The 23124-nt window shown below is 44.6% G+C and overlaps 1 protein-coding gene across 7 annotated transcripts in view; it reads left to right on the top strand.

Moving 5' to 3' along the window:
* The window catches only part of SYNDIG1 (synapse differentiation inducing 1), a 186651-nt gene that overhangs the window by 74813 nt on the left and 88714 nt on the right, over window positions 1-23124 (top strand). For all 7 annotated transcript variants that reach the window (XM_046679677.1, XM_046679675.1, XM_046679680.1 and 4 more), the window contains exon 2: window positions 22-581. In XM_046679677.1, the coding sequence (XP_046535633.1) occupies window positions 102-581 (480 nt within the window). In that variant the 5' untranslated portion in view covers window positions 22-101. The remainder of the gene's footprint in view (window positions 1-21; window positions 582-23124) is intronic.

Below are 23124 nucleotides of genomic sequence, written 5' to 3'. Positions count from 1 at the left end.
CTCTGTTTCTTCCTCCTCCAGGAGATATGGGTCCCCTGAGGCAAGTGTGACCCTGGAGTCCAGCCCACCAGCCTGACGCCCGGTCGGGCAGGGAAAGCACTATGGATGGCTTGATTGAACAGAAGAGCATGCTGGTGCACAGTAAAATCAGCGATGCCAGCAAAAGGAATGGCTTAATTAACACCAGAAACTTCATGGCCGAGAGCAGAGACGGCCTGGTGTCTGTTTACCCAGCACCCCAGTACCAGAGCTGCCGGGTGGGGGGCAGTGCAGCACCGGCCACCCTGGACGGCAGCAGGAATGAGCCAGTCCAGCAGCTGCTGGACCCCAACACTCTGCAGCAGTCGGTAGAGTCCCGCTACCGGCCCAACATCATCCTCTACTCGGAGGGCGTGCTGCGCTCCTGGGGGGATGGCGTGGCTGCCGACTGCTGTGAGACCACCTTCATCGAGGACCGGTCACCTACCAAAGAGAGCCTGGAGTACCCCGAAGGGAAGTTCATCGACCTCTCTGCCGATGACATCAAAATCCACACCCTCTCCTATGACGTGGAGGAAGAAGAGGAATTCCAGGAGCTGGAGGTCAGAGGATGTACTTGTCATAGGCCTTTGGGAATGAGGTGGAAGGATTTGGTGGGGACCCTTGAGCACCTGGCAAGAGTTAGGGAATGAAACTTGAGTGTGAAAATGCAAAGAAACTGCAGCATTCTTGGTGCCCCTTAACTCTTGAATATTTGTGGCAGATGGAAAGAGTGGAGAAAGACTAGATGACCAAGACCCAGTGGGGGCTTCAGCAGGGATTCTGGTCAGAGATAACCCAAGGATGGGGCTACAGATGGATTTAATGGTGGCCAGCACTAGCAGGTCAGTTGGGGATCCCTGCTAACACCCCACCCACAGGAGAGAGAGGTCATTGGCCAGTGAGCAAGGTGAGAGAGGGGCACATGGTTCTAGGACACAGGAGGCTGGAAATGTGTGTGTCGGAACACTGTGGGAAGTGTTTTTGCTGCCACATATGGTTTCCTCAATTTGGCATTCCAAAGTTTCTACTAAGGTATCATTGGCTAGCTAAAACCTGCTGGAAGAAATAGTAATTGATCACCTAAAGGGAGGATGAGTTGAATTATTACAGAAATCACTTCTTCAGTAGACTGGAGGGCAGGTGAGGATATTTGGATTACATGCTTAGAAACGCGCAGTTGGACACACTATAACACGAACATGGCACAGCAGCTGCCGCTTGGGCAGCTAATCCCTTCTTTGATGCAGCCCCCAGTGGGAGGGCAAGCGACACTGCACGGGTCTGAACAAAAGCTGTATGTTTGTCAAACTTGGGAGGCCAGTGCCCAAGCTTAAGGAAGTAATTCAGTTGCCGTGAGGGTAATGGGTGTTCCTCCAGGATGTGAGTGGCAGGGAAAGAACGTCCATATTTTCAGTCAGTTTAGAGAGGAAGGACCTTCAGGAGGAAACATGTGGTGAAAGGGAGAGGAAGTTTGTTTTCAACTAAGGGAGGCTAGAACATTTTGTAGGCAGAGGGGAAACGTTCAGGACAGAGAATGCAGGATCAGGGCTAGGGAGCCATCCTGGGGAAGCAGAAGATGTGTGTGGAAGCATGTCCGCAGAAGTTCTGGCCTTTCATAAAGTCAGCATACTGCTTGTCTGAGAGAGAAGAGAAGGGTGGCGAGTGCTCTGGATGGAAGAAGAAATGAAGGGCTGTCGTTGGCCGAGGGTCGCTGGAGCCAGGGGAGGCTGGGGACATGAGGAGTTCGGAGACACTCAGAGCGATGACTTGGAGAAGTGCCCATTCTGGAAGAGACTGTTGAAGAAACTGCCAAGCTGCAGTGGGGGTCTGTGTGAAGACTTGGTCAGGCCCAGGTCTCCATGACTTTCTCCAGCGACTTGTGGCTAGAGTTCAGCAGGTGAGGCTCCCAGCAGAGCAAACTGGGCTTCCTGCCTGCAAGATGGAGGAGGCAGAAGAAAGCGAGAGGGAGGAGGTTTGGAGTAGAACCAGATCCACACCCGTGGGGCCCAAGACTGGGGAGAAAGCCAGTGAAATCATAATGAATTGATGGGCCAAGGAGACCAGAAGCATCAGGACTGGAGGTACAATGAAAACAGACGCTGCTGGGGAGAGAGAGTTTTAGTCAGAAGGGAAATTCAGAAATGGAAAAATAAAATGTGATGTTGTAGCAATTGCTATGAATGGAACCCATGAAAACCAACTGACTGGGAGTCAAGAGAAGTTGCCGGAGTGGGAGAGGCCATCCAAGGAGACCTTCAAGCCCTCTGATGACACCTATTAAGGGGAGAGAAAGTGTGAGCTCTGGCTGTGCTAGGTTTTGAGAAAGTTGGGCGAGTTCTTTAGCTTCCGTTCAAAAGCCTCTGTCTAAGTGTCCACTGTATTCGAAAGTCTGTTTTTGCTGAAAGCAAAAGTAAAAATGCTGCTGACCTGCATGAAGTTTTAGGAAGCACTTACGCAAAATTGAGATTTCAGCATAACATAGGAGTTATGATGATAGAATACCCAGTCTGCTCTGAGAACATCCGAAGGAGGGCATGGGGCGTTGAGCTCAGTGTGGGGGATCAGGAGTCGATGCAAAGGGGCATTCCCTGCATTGCATCTTGAGGGGGAGAAACAGACTGTTGAGTAAGAAGGCTCATGGGGAGGTGGTGGGACAATTCCAGTCCAAGGGGGCGTCGTGAGCAGATAAAGCACAGAGGCATCCAACCTAGATCTCCAGGGAACAATAACTGGTTAGAATTGCTGAGCCCTATGGATCATGGTGAGACTGGGGAGACAAGACCAAGAGGAAGTGGGGTCCCATCACTGAGGACCACACCAGCCATCTACGGGAGATTGGATTTTAGGTGAAGTCACAAACCCAGATGTCTACAAGACAGGAAGGACTAGTAATACGGTCAAGAAGGAGCCCTACAGAGGGAAGGGACCTGAGACTGGAGAGCCCAGGCCCATCCACGGCTTCAGCCTTCCTCAGCTTCGGGGTGTGGCTATGCTGTTGTTGTGGGCGTGGAGAACCACTGAGGGGTTTCAGGCAGGAGGCCGTGCTCAGACCTGCAGTTTTGGAAGCTGCTTTGACTGCAGAGTGGGACAACGGTGTAGGGGATATGGAGGTGAGAGGAGACGGGGCGTGGGGCTAGGACCAAACTGGCTGCACAGATCCCCTTGGGGGCCTCCTGTAAGAGATGGTGAGAGAGAATCAGAACAGCTTAGAAGTGAAGAAATACTTAGAAGTGAAATTTGCCGTTGTTTGGAGATGATGGGAAGAAGTCAGGCCTCTCCTGTGCAAAGATGTTCCCAAGCTCCTAAATGGCCAAGTTGGCCAGCAGAGGATTTTCAGCTTTCTTATGAATTTTTGGAAAATCGGCTCCAATATATATTATCCACCAGCCATAAAAAATTTGAGATAGTTACCAAATTGAAAATGCAAGAGAAATTCCTGAAAGTCTCCATCATTCCTTTGTCACTTGTTGGGCTTTTTTCCTCCCCTCCCTCTCATTATGTCCATGCACTTTATATCCGTGTCTTTGAATAACTGCACTATGCCGAGGTCAGTGGAGATGAACAGGTGATTAGCGTATCTTCTGAGTCCTCAGTTAAATTCCTGTGGCTTTATAATTAACTAAACTCAAAAGAATTTTATTCAAGACTTGCATGCGCTTCTAATTAAGTTTGCAAATAAATACAACCAATATTTACATGCAATTGTTTTCATAGTATTTTTGGCAATCAATTTTTGGCAATCAATTACTGAAGCCATTTTATTGCAACAATTTTCACACAGTAACCTCAGCCAGTAAATGTGGTTTTTGGAACTGGGCAAAGGTCCAAAACCCACTCAGAGACAATCTTTTAAATTAAATGCTAGGAGGTGAGTGGCTGGGGCAACAGGCTTTTCCACCTGGTCAGTCTAAGGCCTTGACAGGTAGTACAGGCTCCTGGAGAATTGAGCTCTACTCTGCCACCCAGTTGTGTTTCTCTGTTCTGGCAACAGTAGGGTTAGCCTGTCAGAAACAATTCTTTTAATGATACAGCAACTGGAATCTTTAATCATAATAATAGTACCTACTGTGTATTAATATTTTTATAGTGACTTCTGACTGGTAGTAAGATGGAGCGTGTTGGCATTTTTACCTTAGCCAGGAAGGGTACAGCCAATGACATCAGTGGAACAAGTTGTTTGAAAGTTGGGCTGCTTCTTAGGCATTTAGTGAGACTTTCTGGTTGACATCCAAGGGGAAAACCCAAACCAAGAAAGGGCTCCTCCCATAGGCTATGGCGTAAAGAAATGAAGGCATGGTTGTGGCTGCTTTCGCCCCTTCAATGCTGTTTATTACACCCATAGAGGATTTCAGGAAGTCACCCAAAGTGGTTGATTTGGTCCTTTAGGAATTCTGTAAAAACAAAGATATTTTTTCAGCAACATTCTTATATTGCTATGACACTCTTTATTCTGTACTAATGACTGATTAGAAGTATCATCACACATTCAGTAACTCTTCTAAAGTTTACTCTTTTTTCCATTCCATGAAACAACGAAGGAGCATGTATCAGTTAGCATTTGCTGCATAAAAAATCACCCTAAAAGTTAGTGGCTTAAAACAACATCTATTTACTTAGCTCATGATTCTCAGGGTCAGCAATTTGAGTTAGTTTCAGCTGGATGGCTGTTGCTCTGCTGGTCTCACCTGGGTTCCCTCATGGGTGTGTGGTTGGCTGCCACTCATCTAGGCAGCCATACTTGAGAATATTGGCTGGCCATTGGCTGGGGGGACAGTGGTGACTAGACCACATGTCTCTCATCCTCCAGCAGGGCACTTCATCCCATGGCAGTCATGGTTGGGATTTTAACAGCAGCAAGAGAGGATGAGTCCCAGTGTGCAAAGATTTTTCAAGTCTTTGCTTATGTTACACATTATTGTCTTATTGGCCAAAGTGATTCACATGGCCAAGCCCAAAGTCAGTGTGGGGGGCACTATTTAGTGTGACAATGTAGGGAAATGCCAACAAATTGGGTGCCAATCCTGTAGCAGTCTATCACAGAGCAAAAGGTTGGACTATTTGGCATATTGTTTTTTGTTTGTTTGTTTGTTTGTTTTTATTAAGGTTATAAAAGTTAACATCCTTGTGAAATTACAGTTGTACATCATTATTAGTCATGTTGTAGGTACACCACTTCACCCCTAGTGCCCTCCACCCAACCCCACTTTCCCCTGGCAACCACCAATCAGTTCTCTTTGTCCATATGTTAACTACCACCTATGAGTGGAGTCATACAAAGTTCGTCTTTCTCTGTCTGGCTTATTTCACTCAACATAATACTCTCAAGGTCTATCCAAGTTGTTGTGAATGGGACAACTTTGTCCTTTTTATGGCTGAGTAGTATTCCATTGTATATATATACCACAACTTCTTTATCCAATCATCGGTTGCTGGGCACTTAGGTTGGTTCCATGACTTGGCTATTGTGAATAATGCTACAATGAAGATAGGGGTGCATGGAGCTTCTGAAATTGCTGATTTCAGGTTCTTAGGATATATACCCAGTAGTGGGATGGCTGGGTCATAAGGTATTACTACTCTTAACTTTTTGAGGAATCTCCATACTGTTTTCCATAGTGGCTGCACCAGTTTGCATTCTCACCAACAGTGTATGAGGGTTCCCTTTTCTCCACAGCCTCTCCAACATTTGTCACTCTTGGTTTTGGATATTTTTGCCATTCTAACAGGTGTAAGCTGATATCTTAGTGTAGTTTTGATTTGCATTTCCCTGATGATTAGTGATGATGAGCACCTTTTCATGTGTCTATCGGCCATCCGTATATCTTCTTTGGAGAAATGTCTGTTCATGTCCCCTACCCATTTTGTAATTGGGTTATTTGATTTTTTGTTGTTGAGCTGTGTGAGTTCATTATATATTATGGAGATTAACCCTTTGTTGGATAAATAACTTGTGAATATTTTTTCCCACTTAGTGGGCTGTTTTTTTGTTTCAATCCTGTTTTCCCTTGCCTTGAAGAAGCTCTTTAGCCTGATGAAGTCCCATTTGTTTATTCTTTCTATTGTTTCCCTCATGTCAGGGGTTATGGTGTCCGAAAAGATTCTTTTGAAGCTGATGTCAAAGAGTGTGCTGCCGATATTCTCTTCTAGAAGACTTATTGTTTCAGGCCTAATCTTTAGGTCTTTGATCCATTTTGAGTTTATTTTAGTAAATGGTGAAAAAGAATGGTTGATTTTCATTCTTTTACATGTGGCTGTCCAGTTTTCCCAGCACCATTTGTTGAAGAGACTTTCTTTCCTCCATTGTAGGCCCTCACCGCCTTTGTCAAAGCTTAGCTGTCCATAGATGTGTGGTTTTATTTCTGGGCTTTCAATTCTGTTCCATTGATCTGTGCATCTGTTTTTGTACCAGTACCACGCTGTTTTGATTACTGTGGCTTTGTAGTATGTTTTGAAGTCAGGGATTGTGATGCCTCCAGCTTTGTTCTTCTTTCTCAGGATTGCTTTAGCAATTCGGGGTCTTTTGTTGCCCCATATGAATTTGTGGATTCTTTGTTCGATTTCTGTAAAGAATGATATTGGAATTCTGATTGGGATAGCGTTTAATCTGTAGATTGCTTTAGGTAGTATGGACATTTTAACTATGTTTATTCTTCCAATCCGTGTGCATGGAATGTCCTTCCATCTCTTTATGTTGTCGTCGATTTCTTTCAAGAAGGTCTTGTAGTTTTCGTTGTATAGATCTTTCACTTCCTTGGTTAAATTTATCCCAAGGTATTTTATTCTTTTTGTCACAATTGTGAATGGGATTGAGTTCTTGAGATCTTTTTCTGTTAGTTCATTGTTAGCATATAGAAATGCTACTGATTTATGGATGTTGATTTTATACCCTGCAACTTTGCTGTAGTTGTTGATTGTTTCTAATAGTTTATGTATGGATTCTTTGGGGTTTTCTATATATAGGATCATGTCATCTGCAAACAGCGAGAATTTTACTTCTTCGTTGCCTATTTGGATTCCTTTTATTTCTTTTTCCTGCCAAATTGCTCTGGCCAACACCTACAGTACTATGTTGAATGAGAGTGGTGAGAGTAGGCACCCTTGTCTTGTTCCTGTCCTGAGAGGGATGGGTTTCAGTTTTTGTCCGTTGAGTATGATGTTGGCTGTGGGTTTGTCATATATGGCCTTTATTATGTTGAGGTACTTTCCTTCTATACCTATTTTATTGAGGGTTTTTATCATAAATGGATGTTGGATCTTGTCCAATGCTTTCTCTGCATCTATTGAGATGATCATGTGGTTTTTGTTTCTCATTTTGTTAATGTAGTGAATCACGTTGAGTGACTTGCAGATGTTGAACCATCCCTGTGTCCCTGGTATAAATCCCACTTGATCATGGTTTATAATCTTTTTGATATATTGCTGTATTCAGTTTGCCAAAATTTTGTTGAGGATTTTTGCATCTATATTCATCAGTGATATTGGCCTGTAGTTTTCCTTCTTTGTGTTATCCTTGTCAGGTTTGGGGATCAGGGTGATGTTGGCTTCATAGAATGTATTAGGGAGTGCTCCATCTTCCTCTATTTTCTGGAACAGTTTGAGAAGGATAGGTGTTAAATCTTCTTTGAATGTTTGGTAGAATTCTCCAGAGAAGCCGTCTGGTCCTGGACTCTTATTTTTGGGGAGGTTTTTGATTACTGTTTCTATTTCTTTACTTGTGATTGGTCTATTCAGATTCTCTATTTCTTCCTGATTCAGTTTGGGTAGGTCGTATGAGTCTAGGAATTTATCCATTTCTTCTAGGTTGTTCAATTTGTTGGCATATAGTTTTTCATAGTATTCTCTTATGATCCTTTGTATTTCTTTGGTATCTGTTGTGATTTCTCCTCTCTCGTTTCTAATTTTACTTATTTGAGACTTCTCTCTTTTTTTTTAGTGAGTCTGGCTAAGGGTTTGTCAATTTTGTTAATTTTTTCGAAGAACCAACTCTTTGTTTCATTGATCCTTTCTACCGTCTTTTTTGTTTCAATATCGTTTATTTCTACTCTAATTCTTATTATTTCCCTCCTTCTACTGACTTTGGGCTTTGTTTGTTCTTCTTTTTCTAATTCCGTTAGGTGTCGTTTGAGGTTGTTTATGTAAGATATTTCTTGCTTATTGAGGTGAGCCTGTATTGCAATGAATTTTCTTCTTAGGACTGCCTTTGCTGTGTCCCAAATAATTTGGTACGGTGTGTTTTCATTTTCATTTGTCTCCTGATAATATTTGATTTCTTCTTTAATTTCTTCAATAATCCATTGTTTGTTCAGTAGCATGTTGTTTAGTCTCCACATTTTTGGCCCTTTCCCAGCTTTATTCTTGTAGTTGATTTCTAGTTTCATAGCATTATGATCAGAAAAGATGCTTGATATTATTTCAACCCTCTTGAACTTATTGATGCTTGCTTTGTTTCCCAAGATATGGTCTATCCTTGAGAATGTTCCATGTGTGCTTGAGAAGAATGTGTAACCTGCTGTTTTTGGATGAAGTGTCCTATATATATCTATTAGGTCCATCTGATCTAATTTTTCATTTAATTCTATAATTTCCTTGTTGATTTTCTGTCTGGATGTTCTGTCCATTGGTGTTAATGGGGTGTTGAGGTCCCCTACTATTATTGTATTACTGTTGATGTCTCCTTTTAGTTTTGTTAACAGTTTCTTCACGAATTTTGGTGCTCCTGTGTTAGGTGCGTATATATTTATGACTGTTATGTCATCTTGGTGGAGCGTCCCTTTTATCATTATATACTGCCCCTCTTTGTCTTTCTTTATCTGTTTTGCTTTGAAGTCTACTTTGTCTGATATAAGTATGGCAACACCTGCTTTCTTTTGTTCATTATTGGCTTGGAGTATTGTCTTCCACCCCTTCACTCTGAGTCTGTGTTTGTCTTTGGGGCTGAGGTGTGTTTCCTGGAGGCAGCATATTGTTGGATCTTGTTGTTTGATCCATCCTGCCACTCTGTGCCTTTTGATTGGAGAGTTCAATCCATTCACGTTTAGTGTGATTATTGAAACGTGGGGGCCTACTGTTGCAATTTTATCACTTGCTTTCCGGTTCCTTTGTGTTTTGTCCTGATGGAGAGCTGTTACTTTGTGTTATTGTCCTTCTGCTTATCTCCTTTGTTCTGGATTTTGTAACCCCTTTCATTTTTTTGATTTTTCAGGAATGAGTTTCTTCCTGAGCAATTCTTGAAGAGGAGGTTTTGTGGTGATGAACTCCCTTAACTTTTGTTTATCTGGGAAAGTTTTATTTCTCCATCATATTTGAAGGATATTTTTGCTGGGTAGAGTATTCTTGGCTGCAGGTTTTTGTCCTTCAGAGTTTTGAATATTTCATTCCAATCTCTTCTAGCCTGTAAGGTCTCTCCTGAGAAATCTGCTGATAGCCTTATGGAGTTTCCTTTGTAAGTTATTTTCTTCTGCCTGGCTGCCCTTAGTATTTTCTCTTTGTCGTTGACATTTGCTGGTTTCACTACTATATGCCTTGAGGTTGGTCTTCCTGCATTAATAAAGTTTGGAGATCTATTGGCTTCTGTCACATGAAGTTCCATCTCTCTTCCCAATTTTGGAAAGTTCTCAGCTATTATTTCTTTGAGCAGACCTTCTGATCCCTTCTCCTTCTCTTCACCCTCTGGTATACCTATAATCCTTATGTTGCATCTCCTAATTGAGTCAGACAATTCTCAGAGAGTTTCTTCATTTCTTTTTAGTCTTAGTTCTCTCTCCTCCTCTGCCTGCAGCATTTCTATATTCCTATCCTCCAAATTGCTAATTCTGTCCTCCATATTATCGACCCTACTGTTCAGAGAGTCCAGATTTTTCTTAATCTCCTCCATTGTGTTCTTCATCTCCAGTATTTCTAATTGGTTCTTCTTTATGGTGTCAAGCTCTTTTGTGACATAGCTCCTGAACTCATTGAGTTGTCTATCTGAATTCTCTTTTAGGTCATTGAGTTTTTTCATAATGGCAGTTTTGAAATCATCGTCATTTAGATGGTAGATTTCATTGTCTTTGGGATTGTTTTCTGGATGCTTATCATTTTCCTTCTGTTCTGGAGATTTAATATATTTTTTCGTACTGCTTGATGGCATGGGTTTGTGCCTCCGCTTAGAGATAGAGTTTAGTCTCTGCTTCCACTTGTTGCGACTGGTGTGTGTGGGGGGCAGCTGTTTAGACTTCCCCAACCAGGAACCCTGTCAGCTTTACTGACTGGGTCTGGACCCCTCCTCATAGTCACAGTGGTCCTGTGGGGTCCCTCGTTGGTTGTGGGGCAACCGCAAGGGAGCCTCAGGCTGCTGGTGCCTACTGCTGCAGCCCACCTAGATGTGCTCCCTCCTTGTGGTCTGCAGCGGTGTTGTGGGCTTTCCCATCAGCCAGGAGCAGGATCACCTATAATCTCTGATTTGTCCCTAACAGAGCCCACCAGATCACACTTGTCCACTATAGGGCCCAGTAGAGCTATGGGTATCTTCTGCAGTCTGTCATTAGCTCACTTAGCTGTGGTACTTTTGCCCCAGGGCCTTCCTGCCTTGCGATTGCCAGTCGGGACCTCTCCACTAGTGCTGTGCAGAGGCTTTCGCTGAGGCTGCTGTAAGAACCTGGAGTTCCCCCCTGGGCTACGTAGTCATTTCACCGGAGCTCTACTCTGCCCCACTTTACTCTCACAGGATCTCTGGGAGCCCCTTGCCTCATCTGGGACATGGCCAGAGTCTGTAGGCCTGGCAGTGGCTTGTAAGCTGCTGCCTTGTGGGGAATTCTGCTCTAGGGAGCTTCCTGGTGTTCTGAATGCTGTGTGGGGCCTCCCTGCCAATGGCGAGCAGAGGCCCTCCCTGCTGGGGGGGTGTGGGACCCTGGGGCAACACCCCAGGCCGCAGAGCCGGGTATTGGAGCTCCACCCAGTCCCCAGGCACGTCCACGGGAAGTCCAGGCACCCCCTGCACTGACCTATGCCCAGGAGACCGTGAGCCTAGCAGGAGCCTGTGGCCTGGAGCCACCCCAGGGGAATCCGCCCACCGGGAGCTTTCCTTTTTCCTGGATTCTGGGCGTGGCCTCCCTGCTAATGGCGAGCAGAGGCTTTCCCTGCCAGGGAGCTGCGGGACCCTGAAGCCTTCCCCCGTGCTGCAGAGCCAGGCGCTGGAGGTCCAAACCTGTCCCCAAGCATGTCTACAGGAAGTCAGGGTGCCCCTGTACCGAGTCGTGCGCCGGAGACCATGAGCTCAGTGGCAGCTTGCGGTCTTGTGCTGTGGCGGGCCCGCCAGGAGCTTCTCTTTGTTCTGGCTTCTGGGAGGGGCCTCCCTGCTAATGGCAAGTGGAGGCCTTCCCTGCCGGTGGGTGCGGGGCCCTGGGGATTTCCCCCTGGGCTCAGGTGTGATTGTGGGGGGCTTGGGTAGCAGTGTTGTCACCTGTTTCCACCGTCGCTCCACTGGCGAGTGCACACTCCTGCCCTTGGTGCGTGGCGATGCTATGGTGGAGTCCGCTGGAAAAGAGCCTCCTGCAGGAGCTAGGCTGTCTGGGGATCGGAGAGTTTTCACCTATTTCCACCTCCTCCCAGGGGGAAGTCTGTCCGCATTCCGATGTGTAGTAGCATGAGACTCTTAGGCGTCTTGAGATGCTATCTGCATATCCTTTGTTAATCGGTGAATGTCCAATCAGTTGTAGATTCAACGGGGGGGAGAGACAAAGAAGATCTCTCACTCCACCATCTTGGTCTAGATTAATTAATGGCATATTGTTTTTTAACATCATCTAATTGAACAGTGACTATAGTCATGATTATATTGTGACTGAAACAAAAAACACAGTACATACTGATCGGCAGCTCTTCCCAGAAGACACTTCTACTTCATACAGAAAAACAAAAGTGATTTTAACTTCCTCAGGAATTCTCTATCTTCTCTTGGTCTATAGCAAATCAGCACTGTTTTCTGAAAATCACAGTTTTTAGAAAGCCATTGCCCTGGTTAAGAGCAGGGGCCCTCCTTGCTGGAGTTCTTGTTTACTGGACAGCCTGCCTCTTACCTGTCCCCTTATCACTGTGCCTGGAGAGGTTCATCCCTGGCGTTTATAGGGGAGACAGCCCTGATCCAGGGAGCTTTGCTCACCTGGCACATGTTTTTGTAAGAGCATCTGGAGTTTTCGATTTGCCTTTGAGGTTGTGGTATTAACTTGAATGGCTTCTGTAGTTAATTTCAAGAATCTTTATGGAAGTCCTCAGAAATTATGATTTGCCCTGCTCTACTCTAGAAGAATGAGTTGCTGGCCATGGTAAAGTGCTGGTTGTGACTGTCAGACTGGGAGATCTTGGGGGCCTCAGGGAGCAGGGAGGCACAAGGGGTTGCACTCAGTGGGACCAGATAGGCTCCCTGGACCCCACAGCCCCAGTGCCTCCTCCCTGTGTCATCCAGTTCCCAGGCCACAGCTGACACTGCGGCTTACAGGAACACCAAGGGCAGGAAGCACTTCTCCTTTTCCCACAGATAAACTCAGTGAGATTTCAGGCACGAGGAATGAAGCAGTTCGAGGAAACAGGAAATGTGAGTGTAAAGCTATGAAGTAAAGAAGGTGAGGTTCGCAGCTGGAGAGGCCCGGGAGCCTCCTGCTGTTGAAGAGGCTTCTCAAACGTTGAAAGGGCAGTTAGCGCCCCTGTATTTGTGACAATGCAGAGCCTTCAGAATCCTAGAGTGTGTGGAATGTCATCACTTAGAAACAGTGCCTGAGAGGCTGGAGCCTTTTCTTCAGCGAAAGAAGAAGGGGAAGGAAAATGGGTATTTATGGAGCATCGCTCTGTGCCAGGCCGCTGGCGCACACTCTGCCCTCTGCTCCTGGCAGCAACACTGAGCGACAGGTGCTAGCACTGCCTCACTCTGCACATGAGGACACTGGAGCTTGGGAGAGGTCCAAGGGCACACAGTTGGCTTTGCTGGCAGCTCTGGGGTCTGAACCATGCTGACTTCAGCCTCTTGTCTCCTAATGGCGATGCTGTTCTTCCAGGGTTAGGGGAAAAGGAGTGTGTTACAGTGGGCTGCTGTTTCCCAGATAAAGCCCGAGGAGACAGAGCCAGGTCAGTGACAGGCCACCTCCTCACTTCTGTGACCCCTTGGCTAAGGCTCTCCAAGACCTTTGAGTCTGCCCTCTGGTTGAAAACTTAACCTTGTTGGGAGAGACAGGATTTCACAGCTGCAGTGTAGCCCTTACATATGGCTCAGTCACAAGTATGAGCAAAGGGGGAGGACTCAGCGAACATCTAAGAAAACCCAGAAGAGTGAATGAGATGGAGCAACAACCAAAATAGAACAGTTGACCCAGAGGAAACGGAACTGATTCAGAAAATAATAGTGTTTGCAAAATTATTCTAGTATACCTTGGGACATTTCAGGGGCTGATTCTGGGAGGAGAGTTTTGGTTTGCTTCGATGTGTTGGCCTCGTTGCGCGGTCTAGAGCCTCGGGCACATGTTGAAGTGGGATGGGGAGAGCAGAGGTTCTTGCCCTGCCCCTGGTCTCAGGGAAGCATTCGACTTCATGGCGAACGTAGCGCTGTGATGCCCTTGACCAGCTGTAGGAAGTTCCCTTGTATCAGGAACTTGTTACAGTTTGTTTTTTTTTTAAATAAAAAATGAATGTTTAATTTTGTCAAATGCTTTTTCTATGTCTATTTAGATTATCATGTGTGGGTTAGTTTTTGTCTTTTATTCTGTTAATATGATCCATTACAGTAACTGATTTCCAGATATTAAACTATTCTTACATTTGGGAATGAATCCCCCTTTACTCCTCTTTAAATATTGTTAGATTTGATTTGCTAACAATTTGTTAAAAATGTTTATGTCTATGTCCATGAGGGATGTTGGTTTGTAGTTTTCTTTTCTTGTGCTTTGGTATTAGGGTAATACTGGCCTCATAGAATGAATTGGGCAGTATTCCCTCCTCTGTTTACTGAAAGATTCCGCATAGTGTTAGTATGATTTCTTTTTAAATATTTGTTAAAAATCACCAGTGAAGCCATCTGGGCCTGAGCTCTTCTTTGTGGAAGATTTTGATTACTGGTCCAATCTGATTTATTTATTGTTTTAAGTGTATTGTTTTAAAGAAAATCTTCAGACTTTCCTGTCTTCTTGATTCAGTTTTAGTAATTTGTGTTGTTTTAGGAATTTGTCCATTTTATCTGAATTATCTAATTTTTTTGCATAAAGTTCACGTTACTCCACTTAAATCTTCTTACTTTCTATACAGTTGATAATGCCTCCTCTTTCATGCCTAATTTTGGTAATTTGGGGTTTTCTATTTCTTCCTTGGTCAGTCTAGCCACAGGTTTATAAATTTTGTTGATCTTTTCAGATAACTGACTTCTGGGTCCATTGATTTTTCTCTTGCCATTTTGCTGATTTTCACTCAGATATTTACGATATCCTTCCCTCTGTTTCCTTTGGGTTAAATTTACTCTTCTTTATCTAGTTTCTTTAGATGGGAGCTTAGTTAGTGATTTGAGATATCTTTTCCTTTCATAATACATGTGTTTAAAGCTAAAACTTTCTCTCAAACACTGTCTTAACTGCATCTTACAGATTTTGATATGTTTTTCTTTCATATTTTATTTAGTTCAAAATATTTTCTAATATCTATCGTGATTTCTTATTTCACTAATGGGTTATTTATAAAAATGTTTAATTTCCAAATATTCAGAGATCGCTCACATTTTTCCTATCATTTACTCCTAATTTAATTTCATGCGGTCAAAAAACATAGTTTGTATAATTTCTCTTTTAAATCTATTGAGACTTGATATGTGGCCTAATGGATACTGGGTTCCGGTAAATGTACCATGCACGCTTGTGAAAGATATGTGTTTTGTCACCGTGTGACGTGGTCTCTAAGTGTCTGTCAGGTCAAGTTCATTGATGTGCTGTTCATGTCTTCTGTCCTTGCTCTTTGCCTGCCTAGTTGTTCCATCAGTTTGTCAGTTTTTGCTTCACGTATTTTGGGACTCCATTGGGAGGTGCATGCACATTTATAATTAGTATATCTTGCTGATATATGAGCATTTTATTATTATATAATGTGCCTCTTTGTGTCTAAGAATATTTCCTGTGTTCAAGTATATTTTGTGTGGCCTATTAAGGCTGTTAATAGCCACTCCAGCTTTCTTATCATTACTGTTTGCAGATAGATATTTTTCCATCTTTTTGCTTAGAATTTGTTGTTCTCTTGGAATTTAAAGTGTGTCTCTTATAGAAAGCAGATGGGGCTAGCCCGGTGGTGTAGTGGTTAAGTTCGACTCACTCCACTTCGGCGGTCCAGGTTCACAGGTTCGGATCCCAGGCACGGACCTACAGTATTCATCAGCCATGCTGTGACAGCAGCCCACATACAAAACAGAGGAAGATTGGCACAGATTTTAGCTCAGGGCCAGTTTTCCTCACCAAAAAAAAAAAAAAAGATAGCATAGCAGATAGCTGGATCTTGCTTATTTAACTGTCTTACAATCTCTATCTTTTGAGGGCATATTTGGTCCATCCACCTTAAGTGTAATATTTTATATGGTTGAATTTATTTCTGTCACTTTGATTTTTGTTTTCTACGTGTTTCTTCATTTTGTTGTTGTTCTCTTTTTCTTCTTACTGCCTTTTTTGTGTTGAATATGCATTTGCATAGCCACCATGTCAGCCAGGGCCATGAGGAGAGCTTACTAGGCCCCTCTGTGGTTCTCTCATTTCCATGAGCTCCCTGTTAAGTTCTGGATTGTCCCCTAGTCTGCCACTCCACCCAACCAGGACTATAGCCGTAGGTTGGGAGGGCTGCAAACTTCTCCCATTTGTAGCTGGGAGTGGATTTTCCACCCTCTGCTGACAATCAGTTCAGCCCCTTTCAGCAATGAAGCTACTGAATTTCATGTCTCGTCCCACCCTAGCAGAACTAGTTCATGGCCCAAGCTGGTGGTGGGCTAAGGGCAGCCCAGGGTAAGAAGGCCACAGACCCCCAACACGATCCTCGCTCAGAATCAGCAGTGGTTGGCGAGTACACACCTCTCAATATATTGAGAGCCTTGCTAAGGCTGTTGCAACAGTTTTGTCCAGTTTATTCTTGGTGTCAGGGTTTGCCTACCTCCTGAGTCTGCCATACCAGAAGTCTGGCCAGGATATTATCTAAAGTGTTAGACGTACGTTTTCCAGCATGCACTAGATACAAACAAAGAACATGTTCAAATGCCCACAGATGGCTTGTGGTTAGGTTAAGAATTTTAAGTAAATTAATCATCTTTAAATAATATGACGTATATTTGCTTTTAGCATTATAAAATTAAATTATTCATTTTCCTTCCTTGGGATAGTCTGTAAATAAAAGAAATATGTGTAGATGCTCCAGTCTCTTTGCATCTGTGTGTGGATCAGTCACTCAAAGGGATCTGCTTTATCTCCTTACAATCACGTATCGTCTGGCGTTGCAACCACCTTACTCTGTGAAGAGGCACTGCAGGAATAACTTCGGCTCATCTAGAAATTAAGTTTACTTTCACAAAATAAATATTTGCCGCTATTAAAGGCATTCTAAATACTTAAAATTTCCAAGGAAAAATTCACAAGTATTTTGTGAAATATATGTGATTGGAATGGTAGTATGCCATTTATCATTTTAATTTTCCACATCGAGGGTAACTCTCATTTAAATGTGGAACTCAAGGCATGTTTCTTAAAAAAAAAAATCAATATCTTTATATTCTCATCTAACATGTTCTCATCTTATATATGTCAACAAAAGGCATTGGTGTGTGTAATTATAGCCATTTGATAGGGAGATAATCTCCGAGATAATAAATCCTCTGTCATAATAACACAAGCGGATCACTCTTCATATCCTTCTGAAATACTTTTTGAAAAGTAAAAGGATGGGGGCATCAAACCAAACTTGTATGCTAAAGAAATAAAAGCCTTTTTAGTTTGTCAAATTTGTACTGATCAGATCTCTTGATTGTCGCTTCCCAGCCACTAGTCGAAATTGTGGGTGAGGAGCCACCTTTTCTATCTGGAGCTGCCTTAATAAAGAGAATCATTGTCCGAGAATTAGGATCTTTTGTCACTATAAGACTGTAATTAATGTAATGAAATCAGCTTTTGTATGTTTCCATGTAGCTGTGAGCTAAACGCTTTCTAACATTAGTAAATGTAGTTTGAAAAACAATGAAGAGAAGGCCTGTAACCTTGATGAATCTCTTCCATACTCAGTTTTCATCAAGTACCAGTAAAATTTTGATTCTAAACCAAATTGTAGTTTAATAACGTTTCCCCAAGCTTAGCTAAGGTCCACTTATTTCAATAAATACTCATTTGAACGAACTCCAGTACAGAGAGGATCCTTTGGAGCCCCTGTGCTGTAGATTCGCTTAGTGGTTTGTGAAAACGTGGCCCCTCGCGGGCCTGCTGCTGACTCCAGCACTTCGCGCTCTTGGATGTGTGTACGGAACAGCCCTCCTCAGGATTAGCCTTGAGATTTTGGGAATACCATTTAACCTTGACCAGTGTTGATAAAAACAGCGTCTCCTACTTAACATGTCATAATATTCTAAGAAAAAGAAAGTAATGTAAGCATTAAACTTAACATTTGTTAAAGAGGCGCATCCTTTGAATTGAAAGTATTGGTGATGAAGACGTGCTGTTTTACAGGGGTGATGAGAAGCATGGTCCTCATGTCACAGTACAGTTCAGGTATCTGTGAATCAGCCTACTGGAAACAATGACAGAACACATCATTAAAATCCAGGATGAGCCCAACATTTATTTTAACCAATATCTTTCATTTTTTTCTCTAACAAACCATTTCACGGTGTTTCTTAAAAACAGAAGAAAAAAATCACTCAACTGAAACATAGCCTGGGGTGCACGATCAACTCTTGTGTGTGGAAGGAACCCGTCGTACGTGAGTGAAGGTGCAGTTCTGCTGAGCCTCAGTGCTCTGGGAGTGTCGAGTTAGATTTTCCGTAAAAGAGGCGGCTTGTCCGTTCGAGGGGCTGTGCTTATTCAAATCATTAGAAGGGCGAGAGAGGCTCTGTCCTTAGGGTGAAAAACAAGCACATCCACCTTTAGTGGAACCTGATGCAGTGGTGAACATGGCCTGTGCTGTTATCCATTTGGAGGAGACAGGAATGGAAGGAGCTGAGAACGAGCCCTTCACTGTGGAAAGAGTGCAGGGTCACTCTCACCACACTCGTCTTGAATGAGGGTTGCGTTCTCACTCACGAGTGGAGAGAAGCAGAATAGTGCTACCTTGGCTGTCCTGGGAGTTGGAGCCACGGAAGGTCCCAGAAGAAAAGATGTTTTCCTCCTAGATAATGAAAATCGCATTGTGTACCGTGAGCTTGTCACCAGAGAAATGCTAGACCGTGTTGGGAAAAACAGCTTCTGCCCAGTTTAAATAATGAATCTACAAAACAAGAAGTACACGCTGTTGTGCAGTGTGTTGAGTGAAAAATGTCCCCTTTGTACGGTTCATCTGAGGCTTCAGCAAGTTTTCACACTGTGCCTCAGACGTATCTGTAAGCAGAAAGTAAGCCAAGCTACAGTGCTGCCATATCTTAGAGGACAAATAATTAGAGATCTCGTGTTCGGAAAGGTGAGAAGTACCAGAGGATAGGGTGGAAGTCTGTGTTATCATAAAACAAATAGAATATGTGGAGTCGGGGAACATTCCTCAGAGTTGAAAGAAGTATGTTTAGAAGCAGGACACATTGTTGGACTCTCCTAACCCTACTTAAGACGTTACCCATAGAGGTCTAAACTGTGAAACGTAGATTTAGGAATGATTTAGCAGAAATAACAGTGGTGTTTCCGGGAGGCTTGCTGGTGGAGGGGGCCATCCGTAGCTTGAGGTCAAAGCCCAGAAGACAGGCATCTTTCCAGCAAACTAACCAGTGCTCTACTGGCCTAAGCTGGGTGAAATTTGGATGAGTTCCAATATGGTAGATCATATGGGATCTTACTCAAACGTTTCTTCAAGAAAATTAGGAAAACTCAAGCCTTTGGATAGAGTAAATAATTGAGTCTCCTCTTCTAGTACTTTCGCTTGTATCTCTTTAAAATGATGGCTTGTAGCAGATCACCCAGAGTGAATAAAATGCAGACTCCCTGTGCGTGAGTTCAGGGAGTGCCATGGGCAGGGCCCTCCACTGCCTCCGTGGCTCTGCCCCCAGCCCCAGTCTCAGGAGCCTCCTAACCACCATATGGGCCTCTGCAGCCATTCCCGATGCCTGAAAACCTGGAATGCTCTTTCCCTTGCTCTTCCCTTGGCTGGCTTCTTGTCAGCATCCACATTACAATCAATATCATTGTTTATGAGTTTGGTTTGTTTTCATTTATTTTCTGTTTTGTTTGACACAGTCCTTTTAGGTTGAGTTTCCCAGAAGGAGACAGCAATGTGAGGATTCATGAGCAAGTGATTTACTAAGAAAATGCTCCCAGGGAAGACTAGTCAGCCAGCGGAAGAAGCAAGATAAGGAGAGGAGGTGAGGAAGGAGAGAGTTTCAGGCAGAGTGCCACAGAGGGGAGCCCCAAACTGGCCCTGAGAGACCTGGAGTGTGAGTTATGGCCCGATGGCCTGAGGACCGCTTCTCCCACAGGCGCTGTAGGTGAGTTCTTTACAGCCTGTCGGGTGAGGAGCAAAGGCATAAACTCTTGCATGTTATCTCCAGTGCTTAGCCCAGAGCTCCTTAAGTCGGCACATGATTAATATTTGTATTCATTAATTTATTAATGAATAAATGAGTCAGTCAGAGGGAGGAGAACTCCAAGGGCCATTTCATATTTTTTTTAGTAGAAACGAAGCCAAACTGTATGAGCACCCAAGCTCCTTGAAAGTCTTCTCAGTAAGAATCTTATGTGACCTTGACTTTGTTTAATAAAGTGCTTTAAAAAGTCACCTGTGTCAAATGCAAGAAGCAGCAATGGAACTTGGGCCTGCTGGCACACAGTCCGCTCCCCAGGGGCTCTGCAGTAGCACCTGAGCATCTTCCTGTCTGGGGGACTACTGGGCATGGCACGTGTTAAATTGCTCCCAAACAACATTTGGCACCTTGTTGAAACACAAGAGCAGATTGTGTTTTTCACAAACCACAAAAACAAAGACAGACTCCAAATAAGGAATAAGAAGAAAACATGACATGAAGAATACTATGAACAACACACTATTAGTATTTCATTAAAAAAGAAATCCTGTGGTCATTTTAGCCAGATGGATCTTACTCTGCAGAATAGGAAGAAGCAGAAGAAAAGCTGGAGCAGTGGAAAGGCAGTAGGTGGAAGCCAGGCAGCGCCCACTCTCTGCACTCGGTCCAGAGCCCCCGTCCTCAGCTGGCGTCCACATCCTCCTGGCTCTCTCTTTAAACACAGAGATGCAGAGATCATACCGAACCAGTTAGATCAAAATCTCTGGCATCAATATTTTTCTTAAAGATCTGCGGGTGATTCTAATTTAAGACCCACAAGTCTAAGGTGTTCGTATATGCCACCATCTTAACCAAGACCAGCTACTATTGAACGTCCTCTTCTGTGACTTACTGAGCCTGTTCCCAGTAGATCTGCATACAATCACCAACCCTCACACAGGTTTCTTAAAGTGTGTTCCATGGAACACTCAGCGTGGGGAAAGAGAAAAGGTTTGGCATCACCGCTTGCCTGTCCCACCTCTTGGAAACTCGTGATACTCCCTAGAAAGTCACAGCCTCACAAATCCCACAGTTTACAGGCAGCCACAACTTGCACATTTGACTTTAACTCAGTGATTCCTGATTCATTTGACCCCGAGCCTTTTGGTTTTCAAAACACTGTTTATTTTGACTTCCTGAACCAGTGTGTCATAGCACACACTGGCCTGGCTGTTCACCACCTGGTTGGGGCCGCCCCAGGTGGGTTGAGTGGGAGGAAAGTGCCTAGTGACAGCTGTGACAGTCCCTCTGAGGAGAACCTGCATTGCATCGCGTGGCAGGAATGAAGTCAGCGCTTACAGTGTGGACAAGCCCCAGAAGGCCACTGTCACCAGGAGAAGACTGTCCATCTTAGAACAAGATGAGAAGCTCATGGAGCCTGAGGAACCTGGAGGAAGGGTGGAGTCTGAACTAAGAGCGGAGAACAAGGGGAGTAGCAATTAGTTTGTCATCATCGTTGCTTTCTGTTTGGTGAAGTGGACATTTGGCAAAAACATAAGTAGCTCAGGCAGAAAGCTGGGGAGTGTCCCAGCTAGGGGACACTCCTGATTAGGGGACACTCCTGATACACTGGGCAGAGAGGCCTCCCAATCTTCTTTTTTGTCCTCCCCAAAGCTCCAGTGCATGGTTGTATAGTCTCATTGTAATTCCTTCTAGTCCTTCTAGGTGAGCTGTTGCCACAGCATGACTACTGACAGAGCAGTGGTGTGGTTCCGCACCCGAGAACTGAAACTGGGCCGCCAAAGCGGAGTACACCGAACTTTAACCACTAGGCCATCAGGGCTGGCTCAAAAGAGTCTGCATTTCTCACAGCTCCCAGCCAATGCTGATGCTGCTGCCCCTGACCACCCTCTGAGCAGCAGGGACAGGGGCGTTCCCTGCGGGGTCCAGATGGCTTTTTCTAATCCACTTCCAGGACAGAGATGGTGTAAGACCAACCTTCACTGGAAACATCGTCCCTGTCTGGAGACAGGGCTGTCCTTTATAGCCCCTTTTGGAAGCTGAAGATCCATGCCAGCCTTGTAAGGATGGGCCTTCACACCTTAAGACAACTCTCATACTCCGCCCCTTCTCCACCCCAGGGTGCCAGGCCCTGGGCAGAACACTCCCGATGTCTCCACTCTTCCTGGTACAAGAGTATTCTACTCTTCTCGCCATCTTGTCACTCTGGGTCCCTCTGAAATGAGCTGAGAAGTGGACAGTCCAGAAGTGATCTGACGTGTGTGGAGCAGACTGGCGTCCCCTGCTTCTCCTTTCCAGATACTTCCCACTGCAGATCACAAGCTTAGAAGCCCTCTCTTCTTTGTGGCCTGTCAGCTCTGCCACGGCTTTGTGCCCATCTGGGCCGATCTGCCCCCCTCACTGCCTCTCTCCCACCTCCTGCTGCAGCTCTTCCCACAGTGGGCGTGGGGCCCCTACCCCTGCTCCACGCTCAGCCTCGGGGCTCAGATGTGTGGTGTAATGGGGATTGGATCCTCCATACCATATCGATGTGCTTCTAAAAATGCAGCCACTGGTCCAGGTTTATGGAAGAAGTAGGTGAGATCCTTGTGCTGTGCCTGCTGGGGGCTCAAGCTTTTCTCTGCTTCCTCGGACCTGGAGGAAATAAACTTACATTGTGTAAGTCCTAAAAGGGACTCACACAGCTCTCTTTCCTTTGTGAGCAGATGGGCCACATCATTGCAGGTGGAACTGTCCCCTTGTAACATCCCCATCTGTCAGTTGTTAGCCTGGGCTTGGGGAGAGGTGTGAGAATATCAGATTCCTAGGGTTAGGGGCCCTTGAGGGGCTGTCTCTTTCCAGGCCAACTGCTGATCTGCCCATTTTGATTCCCTTCTCATGACGCCTGGAATCACCCCTGGCTGGCAAGACTTCAGTATTTGGCAAATCAAAACCAAAGATAAAGACGATAGGGACTTTGAGGAGAGTTTTTAAAGAGCCAGCTGACAGACAAAAGAGAGGCGCATGTTGTCATGGTCATCTCCATGGATCTAGAAGCAGCAGAGATTTTCAAAATGTGACAAGGAATTCCTGTATTTCCATAAACACTCAAAACATGCTATCAGAAGGTGAAGGCAGTCATAGCATTTGGTGTATGGGTCAGGGCTGGTCTCCGTGCTGGGTGAGGGGAGAAGCAGGTGCCATTTTCTCCCAGTCCTCTTTCGGAAGATTCGCTGCAGCTTCAATTCGTTCACTTGAACAGATGGTGGTCCTGGACCTCACACTTCTCCTTCAGAGGTCACGAAATCCACTACTTGATAAACTGGAGTTCTCTGAGATAGTGTAAGTCTAATATTTATTCTAAAGACCCAGGAAACTGGGGCCGGGGCGCATGGTGAGAATTAATATCTACTAGCTCATCGGAGAACCTACAGGGG

This window comes from Equus quagga, chromosome 12 (genome assembly GCF_021613505.1).
Source record: "Equus quagga isolate Etosha38 chromosome 12, UCLA_HA_Equagga_1.0, whole genome shotgun sequence".
In the NCBI taxonomy this organism is placed as follows: domain Eukaryota; kingdom Metazoa; phylum Chordata; class Mammalia; order Perissodactyla; family Equidae; genus Equus; species Equus quagga.
The sequence above is the reverse complement of the archived record's forward strand: the minus strand, read 5'-3'. Positions and strand labels throughout refer to the sequence as shown.